This window comes from Lacerta agilis, chromosome 15, assembly GCF_009819535.1.
Source record: "Lacerta agilis isolate rLacAgi1 chromosome 15, rLacAgi1.pri, whole genome shotgun sequence".
NCBI lineage: Eukaryota > Metazoa > Chordata > Lepidosauria > Squamata > Lacertidae > Lacerta > Lacerta agilis.
The window spans coordinates 14,582,572-14,603,163 of NC_046326.1; the positions used below are offsets into that span (position 1 = coordinate 14,582,572).

Genomic DNA, 20,592 nt, shown 5'->3' on the forward strand with positions numbered 1-20,592 from the left:
TGAACATTGCAGAAGAGGATAAATGAGGTTTGTCAGTAGCATAAGAACATAGCAAAATACAAAATCAAGGCATTACAGATTTAAAGTATTGATGCAGAGTTGAGGTACAATTAATTACCTGCCTGCAAGCTGTAAGCTTCGTAGAAGGAGAGTACTGAGTAGATGTTTAAAATAAAAGGATGTTTATACTAAATTTTCCTTTGAATGTACATTTACAGTACATTATAAATTGCCAGCTACAACAATTACTGGAGGAAAACAGACTATTCTAAATTATTTCAAGATGATAAATTCCACATGATATCCAGATTCTTGAAAGAAATGCATTAAATCCCAGCTTTTGGATATCATACATTGGGTTGTCTCCAACTAAGTTAAAAAATTGTGCTATGCATAATTAGGGCTGCATGGCAATGGGGCTCCCTCTCCATGGTTTCCAGGCACCCAATAGTGAATGCCCCCCCCCCCAATCTCTCTTGTGTAGAGGAGGACCTTTCTTGCCTCTCTGGCTGCAGAGCTGCGTGCCAGGACTGCACCCTGTTGCTAGAGGCTCTGCCCTCCATAATTAGGCAAGCTGTAAATCCTTGTTCTTTTGCATTTTTATTGCCACCAAGGGAGAGGTGCAAAAGCTGCCCGAGTGGTTCTGAAGCGTCTGAAAAGAAGGCAGCCTTGGTAGGTTCTGGCGCCTTAGAAACGAAGATGAGAATTGAGCACCGGCTGGTGAACCTGAATGAGCGAGACCCATCCTGCAAAGAGTAAGGGGATGCAATGGCATATGCTTCTGTCTAGGGGGCCCTTTTCTGCAAGAGGAGGGAGGGACATTGAGGTGCACACCTCTTGGGTTCTGTCATCCTCCCAGTAAAGTGTCTGGACTGGATTCATAGGAAGCTGCTCATCCTGATGCCGGGGATTGAACATGGCAAAGCAGACGCTCAGTCACTGCCCTGTGGCCCTTCTCCAAAAGCAGCTACTTTTAAATACAGGGAGGGGAAAAGGGTTTCTAGAAGAGAATGTGTATTTTACAATCTTGTGTTCTAATCCATTTCCTACTTGATACTTAATGGTGGCAAGATGGAGGTGTGCTGTGTAATGTTTCTAGAGCTCAGGCCAACCTGTTCTAGCGTATTTCTTCACTATGAAATGGTTCACTGGGATAACTAGGCAGTGTGCTCTTCAACTCTGATGGCTCAGCTGAGCCCCTTCTTTGCTCTCCTCTTCAAGGTCCCACCAAAGCAATTTATGATGGTTATCACAGGTTTTGTTTCATAAAACAGCATGCATTTGATATAAAGCAAGTTAAGTGGGTTTTGTCTAAAAGCATCTCTTTTTGGCTTTCCATGAATTTTAGAAAGAGAGGAAAGTTTTCTAGCTGCACACAGTCCAAGTGGTCCTGTGCAACATAGTCTCTCCTCTTGGTTCCTAGCTCAGAAACCCAGGTGAATGCAGTGTCACTAGTAAAATAAACATAACTAGTCATGGCCTTGAGTTTTGTGTTGAAAATGTAGCAGTCCTCTAAAAGCCTGGGAACATGGCAGGGATCCAGGCTGTGTACCATGTGGACAGTTGCCTGCCCTTTCTGAGCCTGGTCCCTGTTCCATCTAGTGCCTGACATTCCAGTACCATCAAAGCAGCTTTCATGGATATGCCTTAAGGCAGCAGAATTAACAAAGCTCTGGACTAGGAAATGTAGCTGTGTGGCACCATTATGTTTTCAAAGTAAGTTCTGAACTGCAAGGAGCTGCTATGGATTTGGAATTCTAAATTCTCTTGAATGCTCTTCTATTGCTGTGATGCCTAGTAGCCTCCTGAGATTCTGAGAAAATATGATCTTGAAATCTGTGCCTTGCTGTGCATGCTAGATGAGATTTATTCTACCTGTGGCAGGCAGGCAGCATATGGTATGGCTGTAAGTCCTTCATGCCATACACAAAGCTGGCACAGTGGGTGGAGATAGTAGTGTATTGGGAAGAATGACTTCTCTTGTGGAAGAAGACGGCTTTGTGAAGTGTGCTTGTTGCTATATTGTTCCCTGCTAATCTGATTGTTTAATGTGGAAAGTTTCTCTTAATGGCAGGAATTTTGAGGCTGAGGGTAAGCAAATGCCCTGGGAAAAGCATGCTGGGGATTCCCTTGAGGAAATAACCAAAGCGCATCACACTTTGCTGGAACAAGCAAAAATACATTTGCTGCAAGAAAAACAGACTCGAATCCAGCAGCTGCAGGAAGAACTACAGCAAGAAGAGGAGCAAGAGATCCAGATGCTCCATCAGCAGAAAAAGGATGCTCTCCAGTGAGTTCCATCCACATACGGCTGTTTTGCTTCTCTTTCTCCCTGCAGTTAATAGAGGGTGGAAGGCCTTTTGAAGAGATGCTAGTCCATGGGAGTGGTGTGTCTTATAGCTTGCAAGTATTCAGTGCTTTTTAGGCACCCCCACCCCCCCTGTGCAAGGGTACAAAAAGTCTCTGCCACATTCAGGTTTGGACTCCAGATTCCCAACAAAAAAGTTCAACAGAAGCTTCCTATTTGGAGTTCATTAGGAAGTTCATTTGCTCCTCACTAGAGAAAGTTGCATATTGCTTTCTTGGTGCTAATCTATGCAGCTATGCCTGAAATCAGTTGAATTAAAGGCGACAGCATAAAGTATATTAGGAGAAGTAGGATATAATTGCTAGAATTGTTAAGATGTATTGGAATGATATAAGTTGTTAAAGCTAGAAATAAGATGATATAAATAAGGTATAGATTAGTTATGAATGATGATATTAAACTGTTATAAAGTTGCTAAAATTAGATTCACAATGAATGCAGCATAGAAGATGGGAGGAAGCTCATTAAGTAAGATTAAATAAGTATAAGGATGTTTAGAATTTATTTTTGTTGTTTTTGTATTTTCCGATTTTGTAGTGTTTGTATTTTGTTCATGTTTTTTGTATTTTGTCTTTTTTTCTTTTTCTCTTTTTTCTTTTTTCTTTTTTCAGTCTTTTTTTGAAATATAATAAAATTTATTAAAAAAAAAAATATGCAGCTATGCCTGTTCATCAGCAGCTGCTACTTTGGAGCGAGTCATGACAGGATAATCTCATTTGATTCTCTACTCACTTGTGCTCTGTATAGGACTGTAACACACCTGCAATGGCCTCTCTTGCATTGCTTGACCTTTGGGGACAGGGTCAGCAGTTAAGCTAGGCATAAAAACATTTTCTGCCACATACAGCAGAAGACTACTGGATAAAACATAGTTGAATAATCAAGGGCAGACCACTTAAACAATGACTTTAGTCAGGAAGAGAAAGAGGCTGGGAGTAGTAGGACAAAAATACGGAAAATGGTGTGTGTGTGTGTGTGTGTGTGTAATTTTGAACAGGATCCTCTGTGGCAAAGGTGTAGAGGGGGATCCTAATCCTAACCCGAGCCACTGAGTACAGCTGGTTGTTCAGTTTTCATGGCGTAGGTCCTAGTGAAAGGGCTTCCTGTCCCAAGCCTGCATGGAGCAACACCTTCATTTGTAGCAGTCTTAAAGCAGCAGATTGTTACAGGTGAAGCTTGAGCACCTGGCTGACATCTAAAGGGCAGGGCCAGAGTTGGGAGTGAGAATGTGGAGAAGTCTGAATCTTAAACTTATGGAAGATTTCTTTTGTAGAATCTTCTGCATATCACAGTTACTTGGATCACTCTCACACTTGGAATGCTTGGGAAATTGCGAGCAAGTTGACTTCACTTTTGCTGCACACTACTGAGGTGGTCTACTGGACTTCAGCAGTGCTCCCATTGCTGCAAGGAGATCTACCCCCCCCCAAATAATAATAATCACTTTCTGCTTTTTTCTTAGATCATTAAAAGCTGAGTTGGAGGCTGCTAGGCAGAAGGAGGAGGAGCGCTTGAGGAAGGAGCTGGAAGACGAACTTCTGAAACTCCAAACCCAGATCCATTCTGAAGCAGAGGCAGAGAAGGCGAGAATCAGGTGCTGGTTTGAGTAGGCAGGGTTTTCTGCAAACATCATCCTTTGCTGTGGAGGTGGAAGCTAGTGGCCTTGGCAGTGCAGTGATTAGCCTTGTGTTTAAACCAGCTTTGTGCAATGAGTGTACCCTTTCCAACCTAGGAGACATTTGAGAATGGACACTGTTTACAATTTGTTGTAAAAATCACTGGAGGAAAAGTGACTACCAAGGTGGCTTTTGTTCCAGACCAATGACTTTGGAGTTATGGCAAGGTAGTGGTGATTCTGCAGGTTCAACATTTCCTGAGACTCCAAAAAAGTCTCAGGTGAAAATGGTAGGGGTTGAATGAAGGATAGTGATACTGTGTGCTGCTGAGCACTCATTGTCTCCCTACCATAATAGTTGTGGGCTGCCTATCCCTTGCGACACCATAACCTTTTAGCAGTCAATGCTGGGGAGGTTTTTACAACTGAGAAATTCAGGGCCCGGGTGCAGGCCTTTGCCATCTCTCCAGCTGTTGCTGGGGGTGGGGGGGGGTGTCCTTTAGCACCCTTCTACCTTGATGCTATTTTTATGCTCTTAAAATACAAGAAGGTGCAGAAAGGGGTGTACTTTCAGTGATGACATGGGAGAAGGCCTTCTCTGTGGTGGTGTCCCATTTGTGGAATTGCCTTCCCCATGAATCCAGCTGGCCCTGATACTACCTATGTACTTGCAAGCGTATTTGGGGATTATTTGGCTGCCATTGCAATTGGAGGCCACAGCAGGTTTCATGAGTGCTTTTACAATGGAAAACTTTTGTGGTCTGTTTGTTTTAGTAATGCTTGGGGATCATATCCAGCTACGTTGATTTTTCTTTAGAGACAGGTAGAAGAATTTGACCCTGTTGTTGGGTCACATAAATTATGAGGGGGTGCCACAGTCCATCTGGCAACCCGGAAATTGGCAAACTTGAGGGCCTGAGGTTTGCCACCTCTCCTTGGTTTGGTTCATGGTTTGGCAAAGGGGAAGGGAGAAAGTGTCTGCTTCTGTCTCACGCTTACTGGCTGCTTTTCAGGCTGGCCCAGGAGGCTGCTCTGCAGAAGCTCAGAGAGGAACTGGAATCCTTTCAGAAGTCTGAAGAGGATGAACTGAAGGTGCAGAAGCAGCTTTCTCTGGAAAGGGTGAAAAAGGAAGCAGAAGCTGTTGAGCAGGCAGAACAAATGGAACTGGAGCAGGAGATCAAAAGAACCTTCAATGAGCTGAAGAAGAGGCTGGCCAAAGAAAATGAAATGGTGAGGAGGACGAGGGCGGCAGTAGGATCCTGTAGTAGCAAGCGCATGTATTAGCTCTTAATTCTGGCTTTGCTGCTGTTGTTAGCCCATGTCTACAGTATATGGAGATGGGCATCAGGGGTTGTCTGTTCTCTCACTCTCAAAAGGATGGCTTGCAGGGTAAGTGTTGGTAGGCACACTAGCATGAGATCTTGGGTAGTCAGCATTGACTGTACCTGGTGCAAATGTTGTTTACCTGCTTGGGAGTAGCTGTCACACCCACAAACACCTGGTTTACACGTTGTCAAGCCCATAGTCTGAAACAAGTTGCAGTTTATTGTGAATGAGACCAAAGTAAGGGGTAAATGATTAGCTAAGAGTACTGAAATTAATGAGGTTCAAGCCCCCTCGGGCAGTGGCAAAAAAGCAGTGTGTCATAGTGGCTAAAGTTTGACTAAGATGGGGAGATACAGATCCAGATTCCCACTCAGCCCTGAAACCAGTCAGGGCTGTGGGCCAGTCATGGTTTTTCAGTCTGACCTGTTTCATGGTTTTTGAGAAGATAAAATGGGGAACAGAACCATACTGGCTGCACAGTGGAACTTTCCTGCCTTTTCTCTCCCCACACGTCCCCTAAAGATGTTCTGGGTTTTGCTCCCAACCCTCTAGAGCAGATTAGGAGAGGGTTCCAGGTTGGGGTTGGGGGTTGAATGTGCAAGGGAAAATACTACCCATAGACACTGACTGAATGCGTGTCTTGGATACTGCCCCTAGACACTGTCTGACTACTTTATGCTTTTCCAGGCTATGCAGGAACTAAAGGAACAGTTTGCAGAAGAGATTCAGCTGCAGAAATCTGCAGCAAAAGAAGAACACGAAAAGGTAAATTATCGGGAGGGAAGGTGCTGCCTGCATGCCTTTTTCTGCACCTGCAACATTTTCATGACCGACAAGCCCGCACAGCCACTGCTGAGTTCAAGTCAGTCTAGTAACCCAGACAAGAAACCTCTTTCTTCCTTTTGGCTCTCTATTTTTTTTTTTTAAAAAAAACCCTGTAACTTTTCTGTTTTTCTTTCCCACTTTTCTCCCCTTTCTACCATGAAGGGGCCAGCACTCATCCACTTGTTGGCAAAGCACACACGTCAGATGATGTGGGCCAAATATTTATTATATTTATTATTTTATTTTTATTGTATTTAAAAAAAATTATACCCTGTTTTTCACCACATCTGGATTTCAAAGCAGCATTTCAGACAACTTGACTGCAGAACAAACTGGCAATCAGTCATTTTCCAATAAAAGAAGACTAATTGCTGGAAGAATTACAACAGCCAATATAGTCAGCGATCAACAGTCCAGTCTCTCACTTGAAGGAAACTTCTAGCTTTACCAGCTTAGAGCATGTTGGTAGTTCACATCAGCCTGCAGAAAACAGCAAGCTGCCTGCTTTACACATTTGGTGACAGTCCAATAAAGATTTTCATCCTTTTCTGGCAGGTTGTCTCAGCTCTCCAGATGCAGATAGCAGAAGCCCATAAAAGGGAGGAGGCAGAATTACAGAAACAATTGGAGAGTTCAGAGCAAAATGTTCAGCAGAAGAGGAATCAGGTGGCCGAGTATGAGCGAGAGGTAATGAGGAAGAAACAGAGCCTGGATTTGCTGAGCGTCCCACATGTATACAGAGTCCAAATTACTCTGAGCCAGCCTGTGCTATCTGCTTGCAAGGGTGGGGCATGCTGAATGGTGTGGAGGAGCCATTGCATGAACTAACTCCAAACATGATTAAGTGCAGCAGCATCCAGAGCCAGCTTTCTGTCTGCTGGTGGACACAGAGTCCTGCCATGAAGGCTCAATCAGGCATCCGAGAGGAAATGCTGAGCATTCCTAGCCTAGAAGTTGCCAAGCACTAGGAATAGTTCTTTGTGTATCCTCACTTTTATCTTGGGGTGCAGAGAGTACCTCCAGGAGGGTTTCCCTTGTGCTTCTCATCCAGTGAAGAAAAGCAGCCAGGAACGCTGGGCATTGAAACTGCCTTGGCCATTCTGGTTTGTAAGAGGCAATGGTGGGGAGTGTGACTCTGCCCATTCTTCTCAATCTCTCGGCCACTTTTGAATACTGTTGAACATTGTGTCCTTCTAGAGCATCTCTGGGAGTAGGGGGCACTGTTCTTCCACACCTGCCTTGAGGCCCATTTACAGAAAGTTATGGGAGGCTACTGTTCGGTGCCATGGGAATTGTACTGCAGGGTTCCATCTTGTCCCCTGTGCTATATGAAGCCTCTGGGAGCTGTCATTAGCAGATTTTGAGTGACGTATGCAGATGCCATCCCAGCTTTTATCTCTCCTCCATTTGAATCAGGAGAGGCAATTGAGGTTTTAGACCCACAAGCTTCCTTTCTCCAGCTACTGGTCCTTGCCCTTTACTGACCTCAACCGAGACCAGAAAGGCAAGAATCAGTCTCTGTGCTGGCACCCCCAGATCCTCATGGAGGAGGCAAGACAACTTGGAGATCTCTGTGCTTCACAATATCCAGATGAAGCAGTTGGATGGTGGTGTCTTGTCCACATGTACAGAGCCAGCCATTCAGAACTTTATAGGTAGCAAGTAGGATCTTAGATTGTGTCTAGAAGCAGCACTCTGGCTTCCCACTCAAGCTCAGAAGCACCACAGGCAAGGGGCTCCCAGCAGCCCATGTCCGCTGAAAAGTGAGCCACTGCTGGAATGGTAGCTTAACCACTGGGAATGTTGGCTTAGCCAGGGTTCCTTTGACATCCCTACAGCTTAGTGACCTCCTGAAGGAGAAGCGCCAGGAAGTTGAGCGCAACCATGCGAGGCAGCTGGAAAAGATGCAAGAGGCACACAGGGAAACCATAGCCGAGATCCAGGCACAAAACGAGGATGAGGTAAGCCTGCAGCCAAACCATTTGGTGGGGAAAGTGAGCCGCTGCATGTGGCAAGCATGTGGCTGTGTCCTTTTTGCACACCAGTAACCTAGATGTGTGGGTGAAGGCGTTTGAGGATTGGAAAGAGCTCCGCTTGTGAGTGTGGCCTCCCTTCCTCTGTATTGCTAGAGCTAACTCTTGTGCTTGATGTGTGGCAGGAGAGGAAGAAGAGGACTGAGCTGCTGGCAACCCTGCAAAGCGAGCAGGAGCGTTTAGAGCTGAACCATAAAGCAGAGCTGGATGCCTTGCAGAAAAAGCAGGCCGAACAGTTGAAGGAGTTGCACAAGAGTCATTCGGACCAGGTAGGGAAGGGAGGTGCTGGTGGAATCGGGCAGGGGAGAATGGACAGCATGAGAGTCCCTTCAGAGGGGCACGTGGATCTTATTCCCCCACTGTAGTGTTGTGTCGGGGGGGGGGGCAGAAACATAACGACCCATTGGAGCCGCTTCCTCACCAGCAGTTTAAATGACTTGCATGCCCACAGCTCCCAGCCACAGAATCTGCACTCTGCTGGGACACAAGACTGCTAACTCCATGGAAAGCATTCCTGGAATTAGGTCTTTAAAAATTGCCCCAGCTGTGTGGAAGCTGCTCATTAGAGAACAGTTCCCAAGATGTGGCTCTGAAATGGAAACAGCCTATGATATGGTGAAGGAAGGGTTGTGGGTACTGCTTCCCCCTCTTAGATATTGCGAGTTGTTTTGTCATACTGCTAGAAGTTTTCCTCTTCGTTCCATCCCATTTGACATGTGATTGCCATATTCTGTGTGACGTTATTGACTGACTGTTGCTGAATATTGTGGAAGACTTCAGTACCTACCTGCATGTCCGATGACTCTCTTTGTACCAGGAGCAAAAGGTCCAGAGCATGAAATCAGAACTGGAGCTCCAAGCCAAGGATATGGAGGCAAGACTCTCCCAGCTCCATGCCCAGGTGAGCACAGATGTGCTGCTAATTGCAGTGTTGATGGTTGTGAGACTGACGTCCTTGAAGATTGGAACAGGAAAGGTCCTGAACGTTGTGGGAAAGCTTCCTACTCTGGATTCTAGCCTTGCCACCAGCTCCTGCATCTATGTACATTTGTCCTTCTGTTCTCAGCAGAGGATGGGAGAAGACAGGAAAGTCTGTAACGCACTCCTGGTAGAGGAGCCACCTCCCATTCTTGACTCATCCTTCTACAGGAGATCTAATTGTTTGCTCCTGGGCTTCTCCAGAACTAGATGAAAGACCACCAGCCCTCTCATGCCAGAAGAGGTTTCAGCCAACCTTTCTATACATCCTAGACCTTTTTGAAGTACTTGGCCCTCCTCAATCTGGTCTTCACCCAACATTTTTCACAACCAGCTGACTATCTAGCACTCCAGTTAAGGAAGCCAACAAAAAAGGTCAAGTCATCCTCAACATGACCCAAGGCTTTCTCTCATGGAGGGAAGCTTCAGCATCTGTCTTCAGGCAGGTGGATCCTGTGGACCAGAGGTTTTCAACCTTTTTGAGTCCATAGTTCCCTTGACCAACTAATTTTTTTTGGCGGCACCCCTGTGGGGTTCAGAAGCCCAGTTATGTCACCCCTTGCCTGCAGAGCTGGCAGCCTCTTACCCTTTTTCAAACACCTTCCTTTTGGGAGTATTCCCCAGCCTTCTCTCCTCTCCCCTCTCCTTGGGAGTCCTCTGGGGAGCTGCAGTTGCCACCCCTGTCCGCTCCACTCCCTGCTGAGAATGGGAAACTGAATTTACCGTGCTCTGGTTAGCTTGGACAGGAACAGACAGACCCACTAGGGAGTTCAGTGTTGTCTCTAAGTAGTTGAGTTTGGGGGGCACCACACAAACACATGGAACAGACGTGCACACCACCAGGAGCCCAGAGGATTCCTGGGTGGGTCTGTCTGCTCCATTCTCAGTGTGGCAGGCTGCCATCAATTTTGCGAGTGTGTGTGTTCGGCTCCAGAAAAGACTTATCAGTTGTGCCAGCTGCTGGGCCTTCCCCAAGTGACCAATTTGCCTTCTTCATTTTCTTGTTCTTTGTCCCCATGCAGGAGGAGAACCTGAGGAAGAAAAGGCAGCAGGTGCTGGAGCAAGAAAAGGAGCTGGAGCAAGAAAGAAATGTAGGTGTTGCCAGCTCTGACAAGGACTGAGAGCCCCCTTTCTCCTATGCCAGGGCTGTGCTAGTCATCTTCTCACATTAGTCAAAGTAACAGACATCAGGGAGGAGACCAACCTTCCGAATGCCTGCTTCTGTCAATCCAAGACTGAAGCTGGAGTTTGGTTTCCTGTTCTAAGCCACTTCATATAGGGCAGAGGTAGGCAAGGTTCCCTGACTGGCCTGGCGTGTACAGTGGTGAGCTGCTGTCTGTTTTAAGTAAGGCCATGGGTCCTTCTAGCCGAGCTGTGTATACACAGAGTTTCCCTTGTTCATCAACATGGTGGATCGCCAGCCACTTGGAGTTAGCTGCTGTGTTGGCCAAGCTACCAAGGCCACTCTTCCTCGCCTCCCCTTCTTCTCATCATTGATTTGGGGGTTGAGGGAGATAGGGTTGGGTTTGTTTCTTTCCTTGATAAAACAGTCATGGCCATTATAGAAGCAGAGAATGGCTGCTGTTGGGTTTTCACTTCCCCAATGGTCTTTCCTTTGCCATGACAAGTGCAGTAAGAGCTGCATTTCACCACCTTTGAGGATTATATGGTGGCACATCAGGTTCATAATGACCTTCATATGTGTGACAAGAAAAACAACAAATGCTTGGAACTTTCTCAGGAAGCAGCTTTGGCAGCTCAGCGCCGCCTCGAGGAATCCCAAAAAGAGCAGGAGGATCTTGCGGAGACAACACGGCAGCTGCGTGGGGATCTGGCGGAGCTTCAGGACCAGAAATCAGAGCTGGAATCCCAGGTGGAGATGCTACAGCTACAGAGTCAGCAGCTGCAGAAGAGGGTCAGGTGTGTGTGCTAGCACCAAATGAGTCTGTTGAGAGATTACCTTATGAGCCACAGTTACTACCAGGTCTTGAGAAATATCTGGGAGTGGTGATGAGCTCCTCCCCCCCCCCCACCTTTCTTTTTGTTATATAAAAAATAAAGTAAGTAAGATTTTTATTAAAGTTTTTAATAGTACAATAAGATCTAGAAACCTAATGTAAATAAATATTTTTTTAAAAAACAACAAATACAAAGGTACGAATAAAGTAAGTGGAAAAAACTTTCTCAGAGAAACTTAATCTGGAGTTTGAGTTTACAATTTGGCAACTAGTCAGTGGTAAACTCTGTTACAATGACAAGACTCAAGACTAACTGAAGCAGATTATACAGTTTATTGATGATAAATAAATGCAGTAATATTGAATGAGTGGGGAACCCATAGGCCTGCTGCAGCCTGTAGCTGGATTTCATCTGACCCTCTGAATCCTCTCATGCCCATCTACTGTTGAGACAGGTGGGAATCAGCTGAGGGAGAAGATGGTTTTAATATGCACAGTGTGCATTTCCAACTCCTTCCTCTGCAAGATCTGTGGCAGGCAGATCAGAGGGAGAAATGTCTCTGGAGAAAAGTAAACGTGGTGTTTTAGTGTATTTTTAATATTTTGTTGGAAGCCAAAAGGTATTCATTCCCCTTCCTGCATTCATGGGATGGAGCTGCTCCAAGGCATCTCCTTTGTGTTAGTGTCATGTCCCCAACCTTTAGCCCACAGGTTTTGAGTGAGGATCTACCAGAGCTCAGTGCCAGGTGGAAGGCTGTTCTAGCTGCTGTGTGCTTGTGCTTTATCTCTCTCTCTGTGCTGTTTGTAGTGAACTGGAGACAGCCATCGAGAGCAGGCAAGAGCTGCTGAATAAGGTGGAGGTGGGAAGCAGCAAGACGTCTCCAGAGAAAAAGGAGGAAGCCCTCCGGGTTGAGGACCTGAAAGAGAGCGCCCAAGCGGTTAGTGGAGTATTGCTGGTGTGTTGGGTGGGGAAGTGGAGCAAGTCCTTACCATTGACCCAGTTTTCAGTTCCAGAACTTGGACTTGGATTTGTAGTGGGAATGAATGATTCAACAGTTCATCATTAGCTGAGAAAGATTTGAGATATTTTAATTAGTTATTTTATTCATTAGAATGAGCAGTTATGAGAGGCCAGTTCAGAGTTTTCAGCAGAACTCAATACTATTTTGATTTGGTATCGGTATAGAACTGATGAAATGTTTGTAACTAATATACTGAGCATATGGCATAATGATATATAGTTGTTATAAAGAGATCAAAACAAATGCAAATTTTAATAAATAAATAGCAATAATTGCTCACTAATGCCAGTATTCTTAAAATGTGTCCGTTTCAGTTATCAGTGACAGCAGACTTGTGAACTCTCTGAAAATGAAATTTATAGTGGCAGAATGTCCTATCCAAGGGTTTTAGTAGTGAGATCATTATTTATGTGCCATCATTATGCATGGATTTTTAGAAGTACCAAGGAAGATTCCGTGTAAATGTGTAAAGTATTGCTAAGGAAGAGAGGGTGTTTTCTCCATCCCTGAAAGGAGGCAATTTAATCCAATTCTTCACAGGCACCAGAGAGTTGGGGCTCAAATGTGATTTACAACTGCAATGATGGATAGAATAGGATGAACTTTAGGAATCGGCTGTGTTCTCAAATAATTGTTGGCCCAGTTTGAAATCTAGGTCCACCTTGTTGTTGATGATTGCATAATTTTGGTCCCAGGTGCCATCATGTTCTGTGGGCAGAATGGGGTTCAGCATTTATTTGCCTGTTAATTAACAGACTTTAATAATCATTAAACCCTCCAGCCCTCCCCTGGAGAGATGTCGACTTCAAAGGGCAATGAAGAAAGGAGTGTCCTCCTGGAACAGTAAGTGAAGGAAACCTGTGATGCTCCATGAGGAGCCTAATGTGCTGCTTGGACAGTTGTTGAGGGCAAAGCAGTGGGGTTTGGCTGGTTGGCCTCCCCATGGGAGGCTGATGGCGCTGTTCTCTGAGAGCCCCACATAGCAGGGGCTATTTCAGAGTTGAAAGAAAGTGGCTTGGCGTTCCTTGGGACCCGTCAAGAAGCCTTGCTCAAATCTTCCCTCCCTGCAGGGTGCAGCGCACCGTTTTTGCCGAAGGAGCTACCTTGAAGACAGCCAAGGAGTTCTTGGTGCGCAATACTCGCTCCATGCACAGGAGGCAAACTGCCTTGAGAGCAGCAAAGCAGCATTGGTCTTTCGACCCGCAGAAGGCACCAGGGACCGCTCAAGACTTTGGCCGCTTCCAGCGGCTGGATGGCGTACGCAAGAGCCTGGAAACGGTGAGTTGCAGCCCTGGAAAAAATTGGCCTGATTCTGATTAAGCCTGCTGGGTAGTGGTGGCCAACCTCGCAGGGTGGCTGGGGAGACACAGGCTGACCCTCCCTCCTGGACTCCAGCACGGTAGACAAGCTGGATTTGTGCTATTCTCCAATGAGAGTTGGTTGGAAGGGAAGACTGTCTTACAGTGTGATGGATGTGCACACCTGTGCCCATTTTGGCATTTGCCTCTTGGAGAAATTAAAGCAGCTCTTTGGCAGTGGCCGTTCTGCTGCAAGTCAGGGAAGGATGGAACAACAGCAGCAGGTGGAAGCAAGCCGTAGAGCAGGGGCTGTGTGGGTGTTTGCACCCATAGGGCTCCCATAAACCTTGTGTGTTTCATTTATTGGCATATAGACAAAAATCTGAAAGGTTCAGTACAATAAAATCACTCTGCAAAATCTGACAATTAAAGCTACTGTTGTATAACATTCACGAATCCTCACTGTGTGTTGCAGAAACCTGGCTTCTCTCTCCAATTTATCCCGATCCTGAGTAAACACTGTGTGTTTCATTTTGGCCTTGGTATTTCACCATTCTTGTTTGTTTGTTTGTTTGTCCACTCCCAAGGCACAATGCAAACAATACTAAGTGAAATAAAAAAAGGAGCAGAAAATTAAAATTGCAACAGAGTTAAAATTAGCTCAAAATGCACTTTTAAAGGCCAGGGAAAATCAAACGGCCTTTGTTGGTTCTTTCATCGCCATTGTCAGCAGTAGTCAGAATGATGCTGAAAAATAACGAGATGCTTCCTCCTCCCCAGGAAGAGAAGACGCTAGATGAGATGAACTCCACCATGCAGAAGGGGAAAGGGCTGGTGAAGCAGACCGAGGAGGTGCTGAGCCAGCTGATGTCCTCGCTGGAAGAGGTATCTCCACATTGCTTGAGCCATGCCTGTTCTTGCAAGCCAGAGTGGAGAAGAGGAGTAGAGCCCACTGAAGCAACTTGTCCAAGATCTTGCCAGGATTGTCCTGGGGAGGAACTGCTTGCCAGGGTGTAAATCCCCTGGGGTGCTTGAGCCACTCTGCTTCCATTTCTGCTCTCCTACCTAATAGGGGTGCCTGCTATCTTTGGACCAACCAGAGTGGCCATCTTTGTCTTCCAACCTGCCTGGAATAGCATGGAGTTCAGCTTGTGCAAGGGGTCTCCTCACAGCTAATAAGAACTGGAAGAGGCCAGTGGCCTATCTAGTCCAACATCCTGTTCTAACAGTGTATGACCAGATGCCTCTGGGAAACCCAGAAGCAGGACAGGAGCCCCAGAGCACTCCTGCTTTGTGAGTGTGTCCTGGAAAAGGCCAAAATGGGGAGCAGCTTGTACGATCTATCCTTGGGTGGGAGTTTCCATCCCTTCTTCTGCCAGTCACCTGGAACGGGGACCCCATAACTTCTCATAAGGAAAAGTAGAATTTGTGAGTAAGGGACAAGTTAAGCTGGTTATTTTATAATGGTTTTTATAGAAAATATTTCAATGGAGCAAAATAAAATGGAAATATAAAGTGAATTAAAAATATTTAAATAAAAAGGAGCAGGGGAAGGGACACGTTAGTTGTGAGAACCTGGGTTGGCATCCTTTTTCCTGACTGCCTGGAAAAGATGGCCCTGGTGCCTCTGCTTTGCCTTCTAGTTGGCAGGAAGTACTCACTAGAGTAGTAAGGAAATCCTCTTTCCCTCCCCCAGCTCTCTGATGAAGATACACTGAAGGGAATGGCCTGCAAGAAGGTGGTGACCTTTGATGTCACTGACTCAGAAAACACCAGCGGTGTGATGAACACGGATGAACCTCTCCGCAAAGGTAAGAGTTCGTTTTTTCGAAAATGCTCTTGAGTGGGATCACAGTACCAGCATTCAGTGTCTTTTTGCCCATTTTACACCAACCTGCCACCTGTAAGGTGCCCCCTAACTAGCTGTGTTTTAGAGGGAAACGTGTTAGAAGTTCCTTTGGTGGTGAAATGGGTCTGGCGCTTTCCCTTCCTCTTGCCCTTCTCCTGTTCTTGGCCTCTCAACTGGGAGATGTTGCCTTCCATTTTGTCAGCACTCCATCCCTTCTGCTCTCCTGGGGTGACCAGAAATGCCATGTGGAATTTTGGGGTCAGCGCATTGCGTGATGTGAGGTGAGAATATTCTACGGAGAATATTCTTGAGAATGAGAATATTCTCTGCTAGAAAATTCTCCGGAGAATGTTCTCCACAAACTGTAAACTCTAATGTAAGAACCAGTTTTACAACCCACATTTAAAAAATCAAGTAAATAATAAGTCAGGTTGTGATCTTGCCAGTATAAATAATGAATAATGATTTTTTTGATCCAGTTACATTACTGGGTTTTGTGTCATTCACCATTGGCAGTTCTGAAATGTCAGCTACAGAAACCTTTTTTTCTAGTTTTAAAAATGCTATTCATTTAATTTGATGAACATTTGAATTCGTATGTATTTCAACTGTGTGTAATAGCCTTTTTTCTATTTTGGTGTGACCTTATTCTTAGCAATTCTATACCCTTGGGCATACAGTGTGGTGTTGTTGTTTTTTTAACAGAAAGTAGCTTTAATGCTTTATACACTTAAAGTACCTAGGCCTATACAGTTATGCGCAACAGCATGTGAGGTGGCTTTGATTTAAACAGTTGATGTTTTTATATTTTATTTAGTGCCAGTAATTGGTTTTTGCAGTGCCATTCAATGGTACAAGGCGCCATTTATCAGAGATTGACATACAGTGGTACCTTGCAAGACGAATGCCTCGCTAGACGAAAGGCATTCGCTAACGAAAGGGTGACTTGCAAGACGAATTTCCCTATGGCCGCGACTCGCAAAACAAAAATGTTTTGCGATTTTTTCCCGTCAAACCGCGCTTCCTCCGACTGCGCTTCGCAAGACGAAATTTCCGCTGTACGACAGCACTCGCGGAACGAATTAATTTCGTCTTCGAGGCACCACTGTACTGAAATATATTATCATATAATGATAATATATTTAATGTTAAAGGCTTCTTTTTATAGTATGCATATAGTTTTGTTTATCAAACTGCGTTTTAGTCACCAACAGTTATTAAGCATGAGAGCAGGGGTCAGCAAACTTTTTCAGCAGGGGGCCGGTCCACAGTCCCTCAGACCTTTGTGGGGGGGTGGACTATATGTTGAAAAGAACGAATTCCTATGCCCCACAAATAACCCAGAGATGCATCTTAAATAAAAGGACACATTCTACTCATGTAAAAACATGCTGATTCCCGGAACGTCTGCAGGCTGGATTTAGAAGGCGATTGGGCTGTTAGAGCTATTAGAAGCACAAGATAGCCTATTACCGGATTTACTTGTATCAAACCTTAACATGCCAGTTGTATTTTTTGACTAGTCCTATAACATCTACCTGCTCTAATGGAAGAATAAAATATGATTTAACTACTGAGTTTCCTTATACCAAACCTTAACATGAGAATTACTGGTGCCATCACCTTAGAATGGTTTAACTATAAGACATGTTTTACTTTTTAATTTGATACTTGCAAGTGACAAGTCGGCTTGTGCTTATTTTTTTTCACTGTGGTTCCTTTACTAAATATACGGTTAGTGGCAGGCTTAATGTGAGTCATTCATGTTGAATTTTCAATTTCAAGTTTGGTGCAAAAAATCAAAGAATGTGGATTCACTGCATTGCCCCATTGAATAAAAGTATCTGTACAGTTTTTGGTTACCATCTGAACAAGTTTACCCATGAATAAACATGTATATTATCTAATTATATCATTTTCAGTGCATTAAAATTATATTATTTTCACTGCATTAAAATGAATATTCTCCTATTTTAATTGAAAATTCTGTAATATTCTCATTAATCGAGAATATTCTCCAAAAGATTATTCTCGAGAATTTAACATTATTAAGCACATTCTTCCTTAGCTGCTGAGCTTTGCACGCCTCCTATCCTAGGAAGCCACGATAAATTCTGACCTCGCCTCTTTTGTCCAGGGATGGGGTGAATTACTTGGACTTGGCCTGTCGTGTGTGAGCTCTGGGTTGGTTTCAGACTTGCAGGCGAAAAGGTTCTCTACTGCATAGCCTCTAGCTATGTCACTCTTTCTTTCTTCCTCTCTCCCCACAGTGGCTGACATGAAACCGGACCACCAGTTCCTTCCCTTTGATGAGATCCAGTACCTGGCCAACTCGCTGCAGCGCCTCACCAGTGACCTGATGGTTGTCCTCCAGCACCTGAGTTCCTTCTGCAACCAGCCACTTCCCCTCTTCACTTCCACCCAGGGTCCCGCCTCCACATTGCCTAGAGATAGAGTTCCCCTTGCTACCTGTAACCCTCTGGCAGATTCCCATTCTGCCACACCGTCTGCACCCAACACTCTCCCCCAGTGGGTCTGGGCTGGCTCAGGTCCCAGCCCCTCTGCTCCGGCAGGCCAGTCAGTGGACGCCATGCTGATGGAAAAGTGGCGCAAGTATTTCCCAGGTGAGAATCTGTCAGCATTTTGTTCTTTTGCAGTATTCAGAAGGTCCTAATGGCAGTTATGAGCCAATGGGAAATTACATGGGGTGGAGGGGGCTTAGGGCAGAGTTTCAGTGAGAGAGAGGTATCTTTCTTTGGTTTTTGAATGCAGCAACAACACCTAATGGCCTGAGATCTTAGTTTCTTAAGGGGATACTGGCTTCCTAAGGGGATACTTAGTTTCCTAAGGGGATACTGGCTGTTTCATTTTTCAGTCCCTTTGCTAATGCACCCTAACATAGAATTTGCCTTTTGCACGGCTCCTGCACACCACATTGACATCTTCATTGAGCTATCCACTATGGCCCCAAGGTCTCATTCCTGGTTAGTTACTGCCGGTTCAGACTCCAGAAACATGTATATGAAATTAGGAATTTTGAAATTAGGAAAATTGAATTTTCATCACTTTACATTGGCTTACATTGAATTGCATTTGCCATTTTTGATGGTTTTTGCTTTATTGGGTGACCAACTTGTTTGCGAGAGACGTTTTTGCTCTTTTCTGTTCAGACTGGGAGTTTGAGAGCCCCTCCCAGACATAGGAGTCACTTGACAAGCCAGCCCTGCACCCTGCAGGGACCCTTGGAGGTCCTTGAATGCTTAAGAGGGAAAGCAGGAGTTGCTTCTGACCCATGCGCATGCACGGCAAGTGGCAGGGCAGTGGTAGCTTGGCAGTCCCATGTTGGGCTAAAAACTGATGCTCTCTTCTGTTCCAGGCAGGTTCCCTTTGTCCTGTGGAAGTCCTGGACCTCTGGACGGCACGCTGGGCTACGTATCACCTGGGTAAGGCATCTTTATACTGCTGACAACTGGCCAGTCAGGCTAAATAGTTGGATATTCTAAGGCCGGGGTGGCCAACTCTCAAGAGACTGTGATCTACTTTCAAAATTAAAAACTGGCAGTGATCTGCCCCGTTTTTGGGGGGTTCAGCTCATTATTAGGGTGCTCCTTAATACGTACACTTTGAGGGCGCTTGATTGATTCTTGTTGGCTACTGTGAGGATGCCGGACTATGTGGGCCACTGGCCTGATCCAGAAGAACCATTCTTCTGTTCATTATTCATTCCCCCCACCCTTCTGCTTCTCGACAGTGAGCAAGTCCGCCTGCTCCAGCGCCGTGGGGCGGAGAAGCCGAACATCCAGAGCATGATCGAAGCCAACAAGAAATGGCTAGAAAGCTTCAAACAGGATTCCAGAGTGTATCCTTTTGTTCTTGCCTCACCTCTCTCTTAGGACCAGAACCTCAAAGCACTTAGTTGCCTGCTCAAACTTAAGCAACCTCCCCAAAGAAACAGATAGCTAGCAGGAATGACTTTTGAACCCATCTGTATGGGTGGCTGGGTCAGTCTATACTTGACCACAGTTATCCATGTACTATATTGGTAACCTCAAGGTTGAATTACTACAATGAACTCTGCGAGGCTACCCTTGAGGTTGGTTTGAAGACTGCAGCTGGTGCAGAACAAGCTACCCCCAGCATATAGCACGTTACTTGCGGGACTTGCATTGGCTCTCAGCCTGCTACTGGGCCAAGTTCAGCGTGTTGGTGCTAACATGTAAGGCCCTATACAACTCAGGACTAGGCTACCTGAGAGGCTGCCTTATCCCTTATAATACCCAGTAGGTCACTGCTGTCACTGCAGGAGAGTTTTTCTTTAAGGTTCCCAAGAGATCAGCAGTCTGCTCCACAGTAACTCACAGCAGGTCTTTTAGTGTGGCCCTGTTCTGTGGAATGATAGGTTCCCACGATCTGCACTTTCTGAAAAGCAAATGTAGACATTTTTTGTCTTTCCCAGCTGGGTATCTACTTGGTATTGTTTTAAAGTTAAACCATTTTTATGCACATCACCTTGAGCCTTCTAAAGCAGTATGGGGGGGGCATGTAGCAGGGAATTACTTGCTTGGCAGCAGAGGGTGCAGTCTGAGCTGCCTCTCATGGTGTCTTCCTGCAGCAGTTTCTGGCACTCCTATGCAGTCAACCACTGCTGTTAAGGATTGCTGAGCTACATCACCTTTGTCATGAGTGGAATGCATCCTCAGCCTCTGGCCCCCTCTGCTATGTTCTTGGGCTTTTCCTTCACCCAGACCGTCAGCCCTCTCCTGCCAAGTCCCTCAAAGCCCTTGACCAGCAGCACTGGTTTGCTGCAGCTCAGACTGGACAAGAGCAACCGACTCGAGGTCTACAACTTCTGAACAACGGGGCGCAGTCCAGCTGAAAGGCAGTTCCCAGCAGCAAAGACTTGGGAGTTCTCCCTGCTTGACAATACATGGCATTTCCCCTGTACCTGGCAGCCTCCTTGCCTGCTTTCTTGAGCCGTGTCCAGGCCATTGAGCCTGGCTCTTTGAAGAGAAGGGCAGCTGCAGGAGATTTGCCTGGTCCAATTGCACAAGACAGGCCATGAATTCAGTGGGGGAAACAATCAAAGCGTTACTAACCAGTAGCTTTCTGGTTGGTCTTCTGTTAACCCAAGGAAGTGCCCGGGAGGTGAAGTCACTTTCCTTGAGGGAAGGAGGTGATGGTTTCTCAGAGGAGGACAGTGCCTGAGAGCATGAACAGCAAAATGGCAAAACCTTGAAGCCTTGAGCTGCTTTGCCTGTGCTGCTGCTTCTGCCTTTCCCAGTCCTGAATGCAACAGTGTCTTCTGGCTATTGGCTTCTAT

The 20,592-nt window shown here is 45.6% G+C and overlaps 1 protein-coding gene across 5 annotated transcripts in view; it reads left to right on the forward strand.

The window, feature by feature from the left end:
* The window catches only part of CEP164 (centrosomal protein 164), a 33,528-nt gene extending 13,312 nt beyond the window's left edge, over positions 1-20,216 (forward strand). For 3 of the 5 annotated variants that reach the window (XM_033171600.1, XM_033171603.1, XM_033171604.1), the window contains 20 exons: positions 615-755; positions 2,075-2,290; positions 3,831-3,962; positions 4,997-5,213; positions 5,997-6,074; positions 6,690-6,821; positions 7,973-8,095; positions 8,293-8,436; positions 8,985-9,068; positions 10,168-10,236; positions 10,887-11,065; positions 11,912-12,041; positions 12,907-12,968; positions 13,196-13,403; positions 14,204-14,308; positions 15,120-15,234; positions 17,543-17,896; positions 18,649-18,715; positions 19,024-19,131; positions 20,026-20,216. In XM_033171600.1, coding sequence (XP_033027491.1) covers positions 615-755; positions 2,075-2,290; positions 3,831-3,962; positions 4,997-5,213; positions 5,997-6,074; positions 6,690-6,821; positions 7,973-8,095; positions 8,293-8,436; positions 8,985-9,068; positions 10,168-10,236; positions 10,887-11,065; positions 11,912-12,041; positions 12,907-12,968; positions 13,196-13,403; positions 14,204-14,308; positions 15,120-15,234; positions 17,543-17,896; positions 18,649-18,715; positions 19,024-19,131; positions 20,026-20,125 — 2,764 coding nt within the window. In that variant the 3' untranslated portion in view covers positions 20,126-20,216. The remainder of the gene's footprint in view (positions 1-614; positions 756-2,074; positions 2,291-3,830; positions 3,963-4,996; positions 5,214-5,996; positions 6,075-6,689; positions 6,822-7,972; positions 8,096-8,292; positions 8,437-8,984; positions 9,069-10,167; positions 10,237-10,886; positions 11,066-11,911; positions 12,042-12,906; positions 12,969-13,195; positions 13,404-14,203; positions 14,309-15,119; positions 15,235-17,542; positions 17,897-18,648; positions 18,716-19,023; positions 19,132-20,025) is intronic. The other 2 variants (XM_033171602.1, XM_033171601.1) reach the window with 2 other exon arrangements.
* The last annotated feature ends 376 nt before the right edge of the window (positions 20,217-20,592 follow it).